Source organism: Carcharhinus amblyrhynchos, chromosome 7 (assembly GCF_965287045.1).
Source record: "Carcharhinus amblyrhynchos chromosome 7, sCarAmb.v2.hapA, whole genome shotgun sequence".
Taxonomy (NCBI): domain Eukaryota; kingdom Metazoa; phylum Chordata; class Chondrichthyes; order Carcharhiniformes; family Carcharhinidae; genus Carcharhinus; species Carcharhinus amblyrhynchos.
In genome coordinates, this window is record NC_137330.1 from 26,791,096 (window position 1) to 26,804,601 (window position 13,506).

Consider the following 13,506-nt stretch of genomic DNA (forward strand, 5'->3'; position numbering starts at 1 on the left):
TACCCTATCCATCCCCTTTATTATCTTATATGTCTCTATAAGATCCCCCCTCAGCCTTCTAAACTCCAACGAGTACAGACCAAGTCTATTTAGTCCCTATTAGTGGATTGATACTTGAAGAGGAAGCAGTTGCAGAAAGGAATTGGGTTAATTGGATAACTCTATCAAAGACCAAGCATGATGGGCTGAATAATCTCTGTGTTGTATCATTCTAAAATGATATAGAGATAGAACTGAGCCAGGAGGGAGATATCCCATTTCATTTATGGGAAAATAAACATAAAACCTGAAACAGCTTTTGGCTGCCCGTAGGTAACTTTAGCACTCCCTAAAACTGCTGTCTGTGCATTAGAAAACACACATGCTTTCATATATCTGTCCTGGGGGGATTTCATTATCCCTGCTCTTTTATGGTTCATATTGTCTCACAGATTTCCGTTTCAGTTTGGCTGTAGCAAACAATGCACACTCCTCCACCCCCAAAACCAAAATGCAGGCAGTTTAATTCAATGACCTACCAACGAATGGATCCACTGAATTGAAACAACAAGGGAGAGATGACTTTAGGAACTTGACCAGAATGAAAGATCATGCTGGATCTTGCTATTGCTCCAAGCTTGGGAAAGACTGCTTGTAGTTTACTGCACGCTCCAAGGGCAATGAGAGAGAAAAAACTAAGTAGAGATGGAATGACAGTCTACCAAACCATGAGAATGGAGAGGAAACAGCAAACTATTCTGCCCAGTAACAGACACTTGGGAAAAAATATATAAAGTCAAGCAGGTCATAGCGAATTGCAGCAAACTAAAATAAACATTCAAAGAAGATGTGCAAAATGAACTCCATCAGAACTGGGTCCTGATTACCAAGTTGTGTTGTCAAGACAAGTTGCATGACACATTATCTGCAAAACTTAGCATTGATGTCAAGGGAATTAGACAACCAAATGTTTTATTCTTACCTTTACAGCCCACTAAAGATACAAGAAAACCCAACAGTGCAATTTTCAGATTGCATTTACGGGCAGCTGATCATTTACACACCTAAGTTGCCAATGACATTGGGTGGGGTGATAACTTCTTTCTCTGTTCTCCTAAAGGAAAACATACAAGCTCTAAATCAACCTGCAGCAGTGTGTGCACTGTAGATACGCAAAACTTACATCGGCCACAGAACTCTGACCCTGATTTCTGCAAAGTTGGCGACACGCTGGGGTAGGGATTTTCAGAGGATGGCCTCCAGCTCATTGGGCTGCAATTCATTGTAGGAATAGTGCTTCAGAACAGTGCAAAACCTTTCATAAAATTTGATTCGAAAGTTTTCCACCTACCTCCACAGTGTGTGTCTTGGTGCTGATGATGAAAATCTGTCCACCAGATGCAGTCCATAGTGTGTCTTCCATTACCAGGATGATTTTCACTGGTAGGTCACTCAGCTTCAGAACTGTTGGTGAATCAGCATTCCAAGATCCATCTTCAACAGAGGAATTGAGAACAAGTAATTTCAAGAAAAGTTTCTATATTTGCATTAAAACTAGTTCAGTTCAGAACAGCAACCTTTCTTTTGATTTTTTTTTCCTCTTGCAATTTCCTGGACTAAGACACAGTAAGACAGCATTTTGTGAATTTTTCTACAGTCCTCTTCAGTGCCAAATGCTTCTTTGCAGTTGAGTTGATTACCATTTTCATTTTAAATCTTCCTCAAGTTAGAATCATTTTGTTCACTACATTAGTATTAGAAACAAAAAAAAAACAGAAAGTGCTGGAAAATCTCAGCATGTCTGACAGCATCTGTGGAGAGAGAATGGAGCTAATGTTTCGAGTCAGTGTGACCTTCAGAGGGTCATCCAGATTCAAAATGTTGGCTCTATTCTTGCTGTCAGACCAGCTGAGATTTTCCAACATTTTTTGTTGTTGTTTCAGATTCTAGCAGAAATTTGCAATAATTTGTTTTTATATAAAGCTTTTAATTTTCCTGTAAGCAATCGTTCAAAACTAAAATATACAAATTAATAACAGCTCCAATAACAGCACATGTAAAATATAGCACTTGCTACGATTACAGAGACCGAAAAAAAATTGAATTTCCAGCAACTAACTGAAAGGATCATGCAAGACTTTTACTCTAACTAAGAAACTTAAAACAATAGTGACCAAACACTATTTCTATAGGCAATCTATACTGTAAACTGATAGAAAAGTTTCCCATTAACTTTTAAAACAACTCAAAATCCTCTTTCAGTTTATTCTGTCTCTTAATTGGATATTTTGTTTCCAGGAATCAGTCCACGGTGATTTTTAACAGCCAAGGGTCAGCTTCCTTTCTTTCCCTTTCCGAGTTGGGAAACTCCTGAACATACAACTCACTTTGACGATAAGGGATAAATGAGATGATTCTTCTCTCTAGTCAAAGCTGGGCAAATCTTTGTTTCAACTCTCATAACCTTGATCTCTTCAGTCTGAGTTCTCACCTCCATTCTGCATGGTGAATAATATAAATTTGCTGCCTCGCTCTCTCAGGTTCTTGCAGACTGATCATGAATACAAAGGTATAAAATTCATAGGAAAACTTGTAATCCAATCCTACAATGGCTTCCTATGAACTCTTCCCCCTCAAAGCCCATCTCCATGTAAACATGAATCACATGAACCTTGTATCCAAGTAGAGATGCTAATTAGCCATATTCTAGACCGTCAATTCCATTCTACATTGTAATTAAATAGACAGCTACAAGTATAACTAAACCTGATATACCAAACATTTCCCTGGAAATTGGAAACAAAGGACAGAATTTTACGTATTAAGTTCAGGCACATGCCAGACCTGGAAGCACAAAAGATCGTGTGAGGAGATGTTGAACACATGCCCTGACTCATCCCACCCTCAAGTAATATTTCCGGCAGTGGGAAGGCACAAGTCACAAGTGCACCCACTGACAACCAAGAAACCAACTTAAATTAATTAATCAGCAATTGATGTTATAATGTTGCCCATCTCTGCATTGAGAGGCCTTTACAGTTGATGGGCAGGTTGACTAGCAAGGCAGCCTTTATGTTTTAAGATGCAAGCTTGATCCAGGGCAGGATGAAAGGTTAGGTCTTAAATAAATCACATTAACAAATGCATCTGGGGATTACATGTGACTGTGCTGTCTAAAAACCTTGTGATATAGTTTTGACACTGCTACTTTTCACTGGTCTGCAGCTCCCTGAGACACTCCACAGTGGCTGTCTCCTTGAGGGACACAATGGAAGCGCCAGTTGGCACCTGTCCTCTTTCAACCCTCCATGGCAGCGCTCAGCTTCTCACACAGTGCATTTCACCCTGGATCGTTGTTAATTGGTCAGTCAACATGAAATTGCGCTCTGAAGCCAATCACAGCTAGGACCACATTTCATGACCACTTCTGAGCCTGCCGAGTGTGCACACACAGCGGGCAAAATAAACGCCCAACTGTCTATCCATTGTCAGCATAGCTGCTCTGGTTGCAGTTTACAAGTGGAAACATCTTGCACCCTTTACCCAGTAAATCAATCTGGCTTCTCCCTTAATCTTTTAGCAACAAAACCAGCCCAGATTTGCAGAACAAATTACTTGATTCCCTTTATTGCTCCATTTTACTGTAAATTAAAGAGACAACCCCAAAACACATTAATCTCACAAACTTCATATTTGTAACACACTTAAGTTGCCAGTTCTGAGCAAGCTTTAAAAACTATGGAAAGAATTACAAACTACATTCAAAAACTATTTGAAGGGCGGCAAATTGGTTAGCACTACTGCCTCACAGCACCAGGAATCTGAGTTCGATTCTTGGCTTGGGTCACCGTCTGTGTGGAGTTTGCACATTCTTCATATGTCTGCGTGAGTTTCCTCTGGGTGTTCTGGTTTCCTCCCACAGTCCAAAGATGTGCAGGTTAGGTGCACTGGCCATGCTAAATTCTCCCTCGGTGTACCCAAACAGGCGCCAGAGTGTGGCAACTTGGGGATTTTCACAATAACTTCATTGCTGTGAATGTAAGCCTACTTATGACTAATAAGTAAATGTTAAACTTTTATTCCTTTTGTAAATCAAATCCTACATTGTTGACAATTGAGTAAACAGGTGAATTATTTTCTTTGTTTATTAGCTTCTGTTTAGATTTTGTAGCAATAGGATTCTGTTTGTGATATCAGCTTATTCTCTACATGCATAGTCATTTGAAGGGGTTAATAGTATTGAACGGCAGTGCAGATAGTTGTCAGAATAATATTTTTTTCCAATCCATTGTAAACCACAAATTAAATATGGCAACTTTTACATACTTAGATTTCAGACCGCAATGAAATCCACATAAATTTTCTAAGTTATGGAAAGTCGATTTAACAAAAAGCTTATTCTTCCTTGTAATAGTCATAGTCCATTGAAAGTGCAGAATGTATACCATAACCAATTCTATTTTCTAATTTTCAATATTTTGCATTCTCTGTGGTGAATATTATGTTCTTATATTGCTTTCTTTGTAAAACAAAACTTCCACATATTCAACTGTTCCCCCAGTTCGTTGTGATTGTACTTGAGATCCAATGTAGGACTAAATTCTGTTGTACCATGTGGTGGTCTCTAAGTGATGCTTATTAATTCTGTAGAGTTGCAAGTTTGTAACAGAAGATAGATGTGGATGCACACACAATGGGCAAACCCTCAATGGAACGGGGGCACTTGCAATAGTGAGAGCTGAAGGCGGCAGCGGTGGGGGTGGGGGGGGGGCATCAGGAACCCAATTGATTCAGCTTTGAGGTGCTTTTTAACTCATTCATGGCTTAAGAAACTCCCCCAGTGCCTGTCACTGGAAGGATTTTGAGTTAAAGAAGCCTTGGCACGGATCAGGTCAACTGAATACTATGATTCATGAGGCTGCGGCAACCATAGAAACTTAAGTGAGATGTGAGAAGGCTGCCCCCATACCCTCCTTGCCCCATTCTCTAACTCTCCTCTGGAGAGCCTGATGTATGCTGAGAGGCTACAATGAAATGCTAATATAAGCAAAATATTGTGGATGCCAGATTCTGAAACAAGAACAGAGAACTCAGAAAAGTTTCAGGGCTGGCAGCATTATCACGGGGAGAAAGCAGAGTTAACATTCTGAGTCTGTTCGACTCTTCATCAGAACTAAGGAGAGGGAGAATGTGTTAAATACTAAACTGTAGTTGGGAAAGATTGTAACAAGATGTAGCAACTTCAGTAACAAAAGACAGATGGCCTGGTGTGAAATTTGTTGGAAGGGAGAGTTGTTGCAGTGGCACAATGTATGAGATTTTTAAAAAAAGACTTTAAGATGGAAGAGAAAGGTCACAGTCTAAAGTTGTTGACCTCAATGTTGAGCCTTGAGGGCTGTAACATTGGAAAATGAGAAGCTGCTCCTCCAGCTTGTGGGGCATTGAAGCATTGCAGCAGGCCAAGGATGGACATGTGGACTTGAGAGCATGGTGGCAAGCAAGTTTGGGGACATACTTGTGGACTGAGTAAACATGCTCTGCTGCTTGCTGTAGATGGAGGAGGGAAAGAGTATCTCAAACCATACAGGCATAGATAGAAGTGGCCCAGGGAGTGAGCAGAAAGGAGTGCCAGGTTTGAACTGTATATAGTGCTATGAGGTTCAATAATCGCATAAAGGCAGGAAAGGTGAGTGACATCCCATTTTTAGCTGCCAACCATCACCTTCTGACTTCAGCAGCGTCCACCTGCACATCATTCTGCTGATCAAACTACCTTGCAGCTACACCTATTTCTCTCTCTCTCTCAAAGCATCTCCTTACATCCTCATTCTAACAGCCAACACCGACAGTGACCATCATATTTCACACCAATGCCTCGCAGTCACCCTCCAGCAATGTCATTGCTCCATCTCCATACAATCCATTTCTCATGCATGTAACTCTGCTTTCTCTCCTTTCAGGAGAGAGTGCACAACTCCAGGGAGAGAAGAAGAATGGGAAGTGACACTACATTATAACCACCAAATGGGGTGATGGAAAATGGAAGATCCCAGATACCTGGGGACAGATTAAACACCACACGAGACAAACATTAATGTCGATCTGCTATCATTATCAAATGAAACGTGAACATCTGCACAATGGTGATGCTTTACCTTTTCTCTATGTCAGTTCTGATTCACATCATTAATCTCCCAAAGGTCTAGAGACAGAGAGCTGTAATAGGAGGCCAGGAATTTTGCAGAGGAGGTCATACTCTCAGATATACACATCCCGCTGAGCACTCCAATAGAAGACAGATTGCTGGCCATATGTTGGGGTGTCTGGTCAAGTGGGCAGGTGCTAGGTGTAGGTATTAGGATCCCCGTTGAAGGGTGAAGGAGACTTCAAGCTCAGCAGGGATAAATGCTAAGCCTCGGGGTCACTGACAAATAGGACTGTTCCGGAGCAGCAGCAGAAAACATGAGCTTCTGTCAGCATTTCCAGAGACAGTACACACGTACTTTCACGTGAAGTAGCATTACCAGAATTTTTTAAAATGCATTTATGTAATTTCGGAACATAATGATAGCCTCTGAACAGAGTGGCTTACTAAATCACTTCAGGGAACAAGCAAATGTCAGTGAAACTGGGGTGGAGTCACATATAGGCCAGAGTGGATAAAGATAGTAAGTTTCCTTTTTACTGATGTCAGTTGTATATTTCCAGGATTCTTGAACAAAAAAATGAATCCAAAGTTCTCAAGCAGGCGAGGTAGTTTTGAACTGGTATGCTCTGGATGGAAATGAATTACTGGTCCAATAGCATAACTGCCACCATATTACCTACCATACTTCAAAGTGTAATACATTTACAGTATGGCTAGACTGCAAGCTGAGGTCACAGTTAAGTGAATAAGGCCACAGTAGTGCCACCGGTGATGGTGCTTGCTAATATAGCCAAGTCCAACCAGGGCAGCGATACATTTGGAACTCCTGTTCCAGCTCAGCAAAAATTATTTTGCTCATACTGGCCTGTGTAGCACCTACTCCACATCACATCAAGCAAAAGTTGCAGACAATGGCTTTAAAAGAAGTTTGTTTCAATGTGAGTTCATGTTTTAGAAACCACCCAACATTATCAATGGACAGCTTCCTACAGCACTCAGAGCTGCTGCCAAATAGGCAGAACAGCTTCCTGAACAGATCTGTAATAGAACGGCTGAACAGGAACATAGTGGAAATGACAAATGGGGCTCACAGATTAATTGGGGACAGCACATTAACATTTTGGAACAGGGATTTATTGTTGAACACAATTAGGCTCTTTCAAGTTTAGTTCTTTAAGGTGCAGTAAAGAATTCCGAGGAAATTGTGAGGGACTTCAGTTATGTGGTGAAGCTAGCATTTTATTTTCTTAGAAAAGGGTGAAAGGAGATTTAATAATGGTGTTCAAAATCATGAGGAGTCTGGACAGAGCAGATAGAGAGAAACTGTTCAGATTGGCAGGAGAGTTTAGAAGCAGAGAACAGGTCTAAACCAAAAAGAACCCACAGCAACATGAGGAGAAACTATTTTACACAGCAAGTGGGAAAGGATCTGGATGCGCTGTTAGGGAGTGTGGTGAAGACAGCTTCAATTGCGTCTCAAGAAGGGAACTGGATAAAGACAGGGATGGAAACAATTTGCAATGCTATGGGGAAAGGGCTAGGCAGTGCGACTAGCTGAGTTGCTCTTGCAGAGAGCCAGCAGGACACAACAGGCCAAATGATCTCGTTCTGTGTGATAACCATTATATGATTCTGTGAAAATAAATAAAATGCTCATACACGGTATGAAACCTACTCAGATATAAACAAAAGCGATGAATAATTAAATGAATATATATATTTAGCAATAGTAGTGAAGGTAAAAGATTATTTAGCTAGGACTGTGATTGCATGAGTAAATTATGCTTATGTGAAACAAGTAACCTTCAGGTTTGATGCAGGGAACTGAAGAAGCTTTGTCCAACAGTAAGAATTCCAGTGAAACCAGCCACGTCAACAAAGATCATTCTTGATAAAGAAGGTTATATGGATAACCTGAAATACAGGCCTCAATCTTAGTCGGGATACTTCCCATCTTTGCAAAGTCACCTGGGAATGAATCCGCTCAAAGTTGTGATTTTGGGTTGGGGTTGATGGGGGGGAGGGGGATGGTGGTTGGTGGAGGTGGTGACAGGTGACCCTGGGAATAGTTCAGAGGTTGATACGTGTGCAGACGGGCAAGGTGGAAGGCTGGACTGAGTGTTCTGGCACTTTGCTGAAGGCATCAGAAAATGAATAAAACAAAAAGCCCGTAAGCCCTCATCTGTCACAGCCCCTCCCCCCACACACTCTCCATTCATATTAACTCATGCAGCCTCAAGATCCCCAGCCATCCCCATGGCACCTTGTACCCTCCTTGCCAACCTGTTCCAATCCACCCACCTACCTGTGGCCCTTCATGCCTACCATGTCAACCTGTGCACCTCCAAGGCCCCCCCTCCTTGCCATCTCATACCCCCACCTCTCATTTCCCTTATACTTCCATGTCAACTCACCCAGAGGGAAACCCTCAGGACTCATGCCCAGGATTAAATAAAGTTCTTAAGTGTCTATTGATTGATACCACTATTTCAAAACAAAAGGCTCATTGTTAAAAAAATGTAACTTCTTTAACCCCTTATAAAAAGAAGCAATCATAATCCCACTTAAAAATGTTTCTTATAACTTGGAGGTGTCAATCAAACTGTGAACTGACAGGTACTCTGCTATGATAATTATAGATTGTGAAGTTGATCATGCGGAATTAATCATATAATGGTATCCCTCAGACTTATGTCAACAGAGGGGGTGAAATAGCAATCTTTTTACATTCCACCCTGTTTTTCCCTTAAGTTTTAAAGTGCAGGACGTTTAAATTAATTGAAAGCTTGACAGTCCTCTTACTAGTTCCAATTAGTGAACTTTTTATGCACGTTCATGCCTAATTTTAACAATCACAAAGGGCTCGTCATCTCTCCCAGCAGTGTCCTCGGACTAGACACAGAACAGGATCTTACCTCTCTAAAAGGTAACCACCCACCTCTCCATTCAGCAGCTTTAGACCCTCTCCTACCATGTCCAAAGCATACGTCATGTTTTGGACATCTCATGAGCTAAAATCAGGCCTGACTAGGGAAGTGCACTTCCAACATGTGTATTTGCCTCCACGAACCATGGTTGTGGACAGCAGAATCTGCCCTTACCTTCACCCCACTTCCCCCCCCACCCCCGACCCCACCTCAACCCCACTCCCCCCAGCACCACCTCAACCCAAGAAATCAGGTCTTCGCCTCCGTGTTTACTAGGAGGGGGAGCCTCTCTGAGTGAGCAAAAGTTCTGGCCGCAATGTTTTCTGTGTGGACAGAGCCAAGGATAAATCATTAGTAAATCACGTTAAACATAATTTGGTTTGTAACATTGAGTTGATTACTATAAAATTGCGGAGACATTTCTTCTTTGTTGGCTGCCTATCTTCGTAACTTTGAACAAGATTAGCAAAGATCACAAAGGTGGAAGATCTGCTCGGGTCTGTGGAGACAATGGGCTTAATCATACTGGATATTTGTATTAGAGCTAACTGCAATTTTCAAATACAATTATCTCTTTGCCTAGAGAGCAAATGCTAATTATCTCTTAGATTAAATGACTTTTGGCTCAGTTTCCACAGATTTCTGAGATTTATGCCTAAGTTTTAAGTATTGCTGAGGGTGGGAAGGGACAGTGTGGCTGGAGATAAGCACAGAGGAAAATTAGATGGGGAGGGTTGCATGCTTTTAAAGCAGCCCACCCAACTATGTTGATAGGGTTAGAAGGATATAGAACATAGAAAAACTACAGCACAAACGGGCCCTTCGGCCACAAGTTGCACCAAACATATCTCTACCTATTAGGCTCACCTATAGCCCTCAATCCTACTAAGTCCCATGTACTCATCCAAAAGTCTTTTAAAAGACCCTATCGAATCTGCCTCCACCACCACCACCAGCAGCCGATTCCATGCACCCACCACCCTCTGAGTGAAAAACTTATCCCTGACATCTCTGACATCCCTGACATCATTAGGCTTGTACTCGTTAGAGTTTAGAAGAATGAGGGGAGATCTCATTGAGACGTATAAGATGATGAATGGGATGGATAGGATAGAGGTGGAGAGACTCTTCCCGCTCAGAAAGGATAGTAGGACTAGGGGGCACAGCCTCAAGATAAAGGGGGGGCGGTTTAGAACGGAGTTGAGGAGGAACTTCTTCACTCAAAGGGTGGTGAATCTCTGGAATTCTCTGCCCATTGAAGTGGTGGAGGCTGCCTCGCTAAATATTTTTAAGACGCGGGTTGATGGGTTTTTGATAAGCGAGGGGATTAAGGGTTATGGGGAGAGGGCAGGAATGTGGAACTGAGCCACGACAGATCAGCCATGATCTTATTGAATGGCGGGGCAGGCTCGAAGGGCTAGATGGCCTACTCCTGCTCCTATTTCTTATGTTCTTATCTCCTCTGTACCTACTCCCCAACATCCTAAACCTGTGTCCTCTTGTGGCAGCCATTTCAGCCCTGGGAAAAAGCCTCTGAGAATCCACCCGATCAATACCTCTCAATATCTTATACATCTCTATCAGGTTACCTCTCATCCTTCGTCTCTCCGAGGAGAAAAGACCGAGCTCCCTCAACCTATCCTCATAAGGCATGCCACCCAATCCAGGCAACGTCCTTGTAAATCTCCTCTGCACCCTTTCAATGGCTTCCACATCCTTCCTGTAATGAGGTGACCAAAACTGAGCACAGTACTCCAAGTGGGGTCTGACCAGGATCTTATAAAGCTGCAGCATTGTCTCCTGACTCCTAAACTCAATTCCTCGACTGATTAAGGCCAGTACACTATACGCCTTCTTAACCACATCCTTGACCTGCGAAGCCATGTTGAGAGTCCTATGAACCCAGATCCCAAGATCCTTCTGATCTTCCACACTGCTAAGAGTCGTACCCTTAATATTATATTCCTTCATCCCATTTGACCTGCCAAAATGAACCACCACACACTTATCCGGGTTGAAGTCTATCTGCCACTTCTCTGCCCAGTCTTGCAGCCTAACTATGTCACGCTGCAACTTCTGACATCCCTCCAAACTATCCGCAACACCTCCAACGTTTGTGTCATCGGCAAACTTACCAACCCATCCCTCCACTTCCTCATCCAGGTCATTTATAAAAATCACCAACAGCAAGGGTCCCAAAACAGATCCCTGGGGCACTCCACTGGTGACCGACCTCCATGCAGAAAAAGTCCCATCCACAGCCACTCTCTGCCTTCTGTGACATTATGTGTTGATAATATGAGATGAAGATTGGTAAGAGGGATTTGTGTGGAACATAAACATCAACACAGACCTATTGGACTAACTCAATCCATTTCTGTGCCGTAAATACTTAAATGTTTAAGTTCCGGCGAAATACCAGGTACGTTGACTGTATGGCTCCTTGACTGGTTGACTGAATCAAACAGAATGTTTATTTGGTTGTTCTCACTAGACAGAATACAGACCGTGCTCAACCAGTCTGTGCTTTGCTCTTGCAAAACCCAAAACAAAACAGCTACTGTTAGATGTGACTCCGCAACTGGGTATGCAGATAATCCAGAGTGTGCTGATAGCTACATTAACAAGCAATTTAAGATAATCAGTCGAGCTTGTAACATGGTTTACTTACATTTGGCAGAAGCAATGTGCATTAACAGACAGGGACCCATTCCATTGACCAGGGAGCTTGGGGAACCTATAGTTCCCTGTTGTTTGCTCCATGGCAATGACTCAGCCAATCAGAGTCTACTTTCCAACCTGCAGCCTTTTCTCCTGCAGTTTAACTTGTGATAGTTTGAAATTCGGGTCTCTTGTGTTTGCCCTGATGAGTGTAAGATGAAAAACTTTGGCAACAAGTCTCTCTTTTCAACATTTTTAAAAACATTCTGCACTACCAAATGACCATTTGGAAATGCTTTGTCATATGTTTTAAAAGTATTCATTTTCTGTGCTTTATTGCTTTTGCGTTTCTGCATTTTCTCTGAACAGTCTTAAACATTAAAGTATTCACCATTATCCATAAATCATCCTTCCTCCCCACAAACTGTCCCCAAGCCCCAAATAAACTACTTTCTCTCCACTGTTTCACAATGTGGCACATTTCCTTGCCTTTGCTAATATGGTTGAAAAAACAGGGTACAAGAACTGTTGACTTAAATTTGCCCTCAGATTTTCCTCCCCTCTCTTCCATTAGTACAAAACTAAAAGTGCTTTGCTCCAGCGCGGGGAAAGGTGATAACGAAGGTTAATGTCTCTGACTGTTTGTGCCAAATTGCACGTCAAACTTTCTGAACTGTGTCTGATTCAGACTTGCATTGACTTAGCAAAAAGAAATGTTTCCATAGGGATGAGTAAATATAATGCAGCAGTGTAATTGCTGTTGAAAACCATTAGGCCAGCTATCTTTACAAATAAGAAACAAAATGGAGTTTTCTTTGAAAGTCAAGGAGTATTCATTTTACTTTTATTCTGAGGCTCATCAGTCACTCAGGGATTTTTATACATTTCCAGGGAAGTTTCAAATTAAGTCCACATCGTTTCATATCTTAGCTTTACTTGTAATCTCCTGTAAACTGTAATTTAAGTACTTTATACCATCTTTACTTTCCTAACATGATCCGACAAATCTATACCTCTAATTATGAAAGGCATGGTTGAAATTCCCTTTTCAAATTAGGGGTGTGATGGCACACAGTGCATGGTGTACAACCCCAACAGGAACTGAAGGACTGTGTGGTTTTAAATCTCTTTACATTCTGCTTTATGGAGAGCAGCTGGCAGAAATGATTAACTACATAATTACGTCCTACATCTAAACTTTTTTCAAACTACAAACATTGTACTCAGCAAACCCAGATGAAATACGCTATGAGCCCTTTCGCTGAATCCTTAAATTAATTTTTCACTTTCAACAACATGACTGGGGTTGCCATTTATTCTGATGGGAATTAGTCGTCAGATCTGGTAAGATTTCTGTTGGACACGTAAAAGAACAAACTTGTTTTCAAACTAAAAGAATTCTTTTCCATACTCAAGGTGCAATAATGATCCTTTGAGGCAAGATACAGCAGGAGTATTAAAATTAAACTCATGAGTTTGATAATGTACTTAGGAGTAGTGCTCTAGATAGTTGTCAATACTATAACTGCCTTTGAGTTGTTTTTGGCTGCCAGACCAAAAAGAACATGGAGTAGCTATACAGAGATTTCAACAATCAATACTTGGAGATACATAAAAGAAGCTTTCAGGAGGGAGGTAAATGAACTAATGACTGTAAACGGCAATGCTAGCACAAGATCTTGGGGGCAATCCTCCCAGTTGTGAGACATAAGTGGAGGCCGTTTAACAGGCTTCTTGCTGGGCACCATGGCCTCCGCACTTCTCTGGGTCCCGGATGTCCTGCAGCATCAA

At 41.7% G+C, this 13,506-nt stretch overlaps 1 protein-coding gene across 2 annotated transcripts in view; it reads right to left on the reverse strand.

The window, feature by feature from the left end:
* Positions 1-13,506, reverse strand: part of arhgef10 (Rho guanine nucleotide exchange factor (GEF) 10) — a 284,795-nt gene that overhangs the window by 33,664 nt on the left and 237,625 nt on the right. For both annotated transcript variants that reach the window (XM_080192046.1, XM_080192045.1), the window contains one exon: positions 1,331-1,473. In XM_080192046.1, coding sequence (XP_080048172.1) covers positions 1,331-1,473 — 143 coding nt within the window. The remainder of the gene's footprint in view (positions 1-1,330; positions 1,474-13,506) is intronic.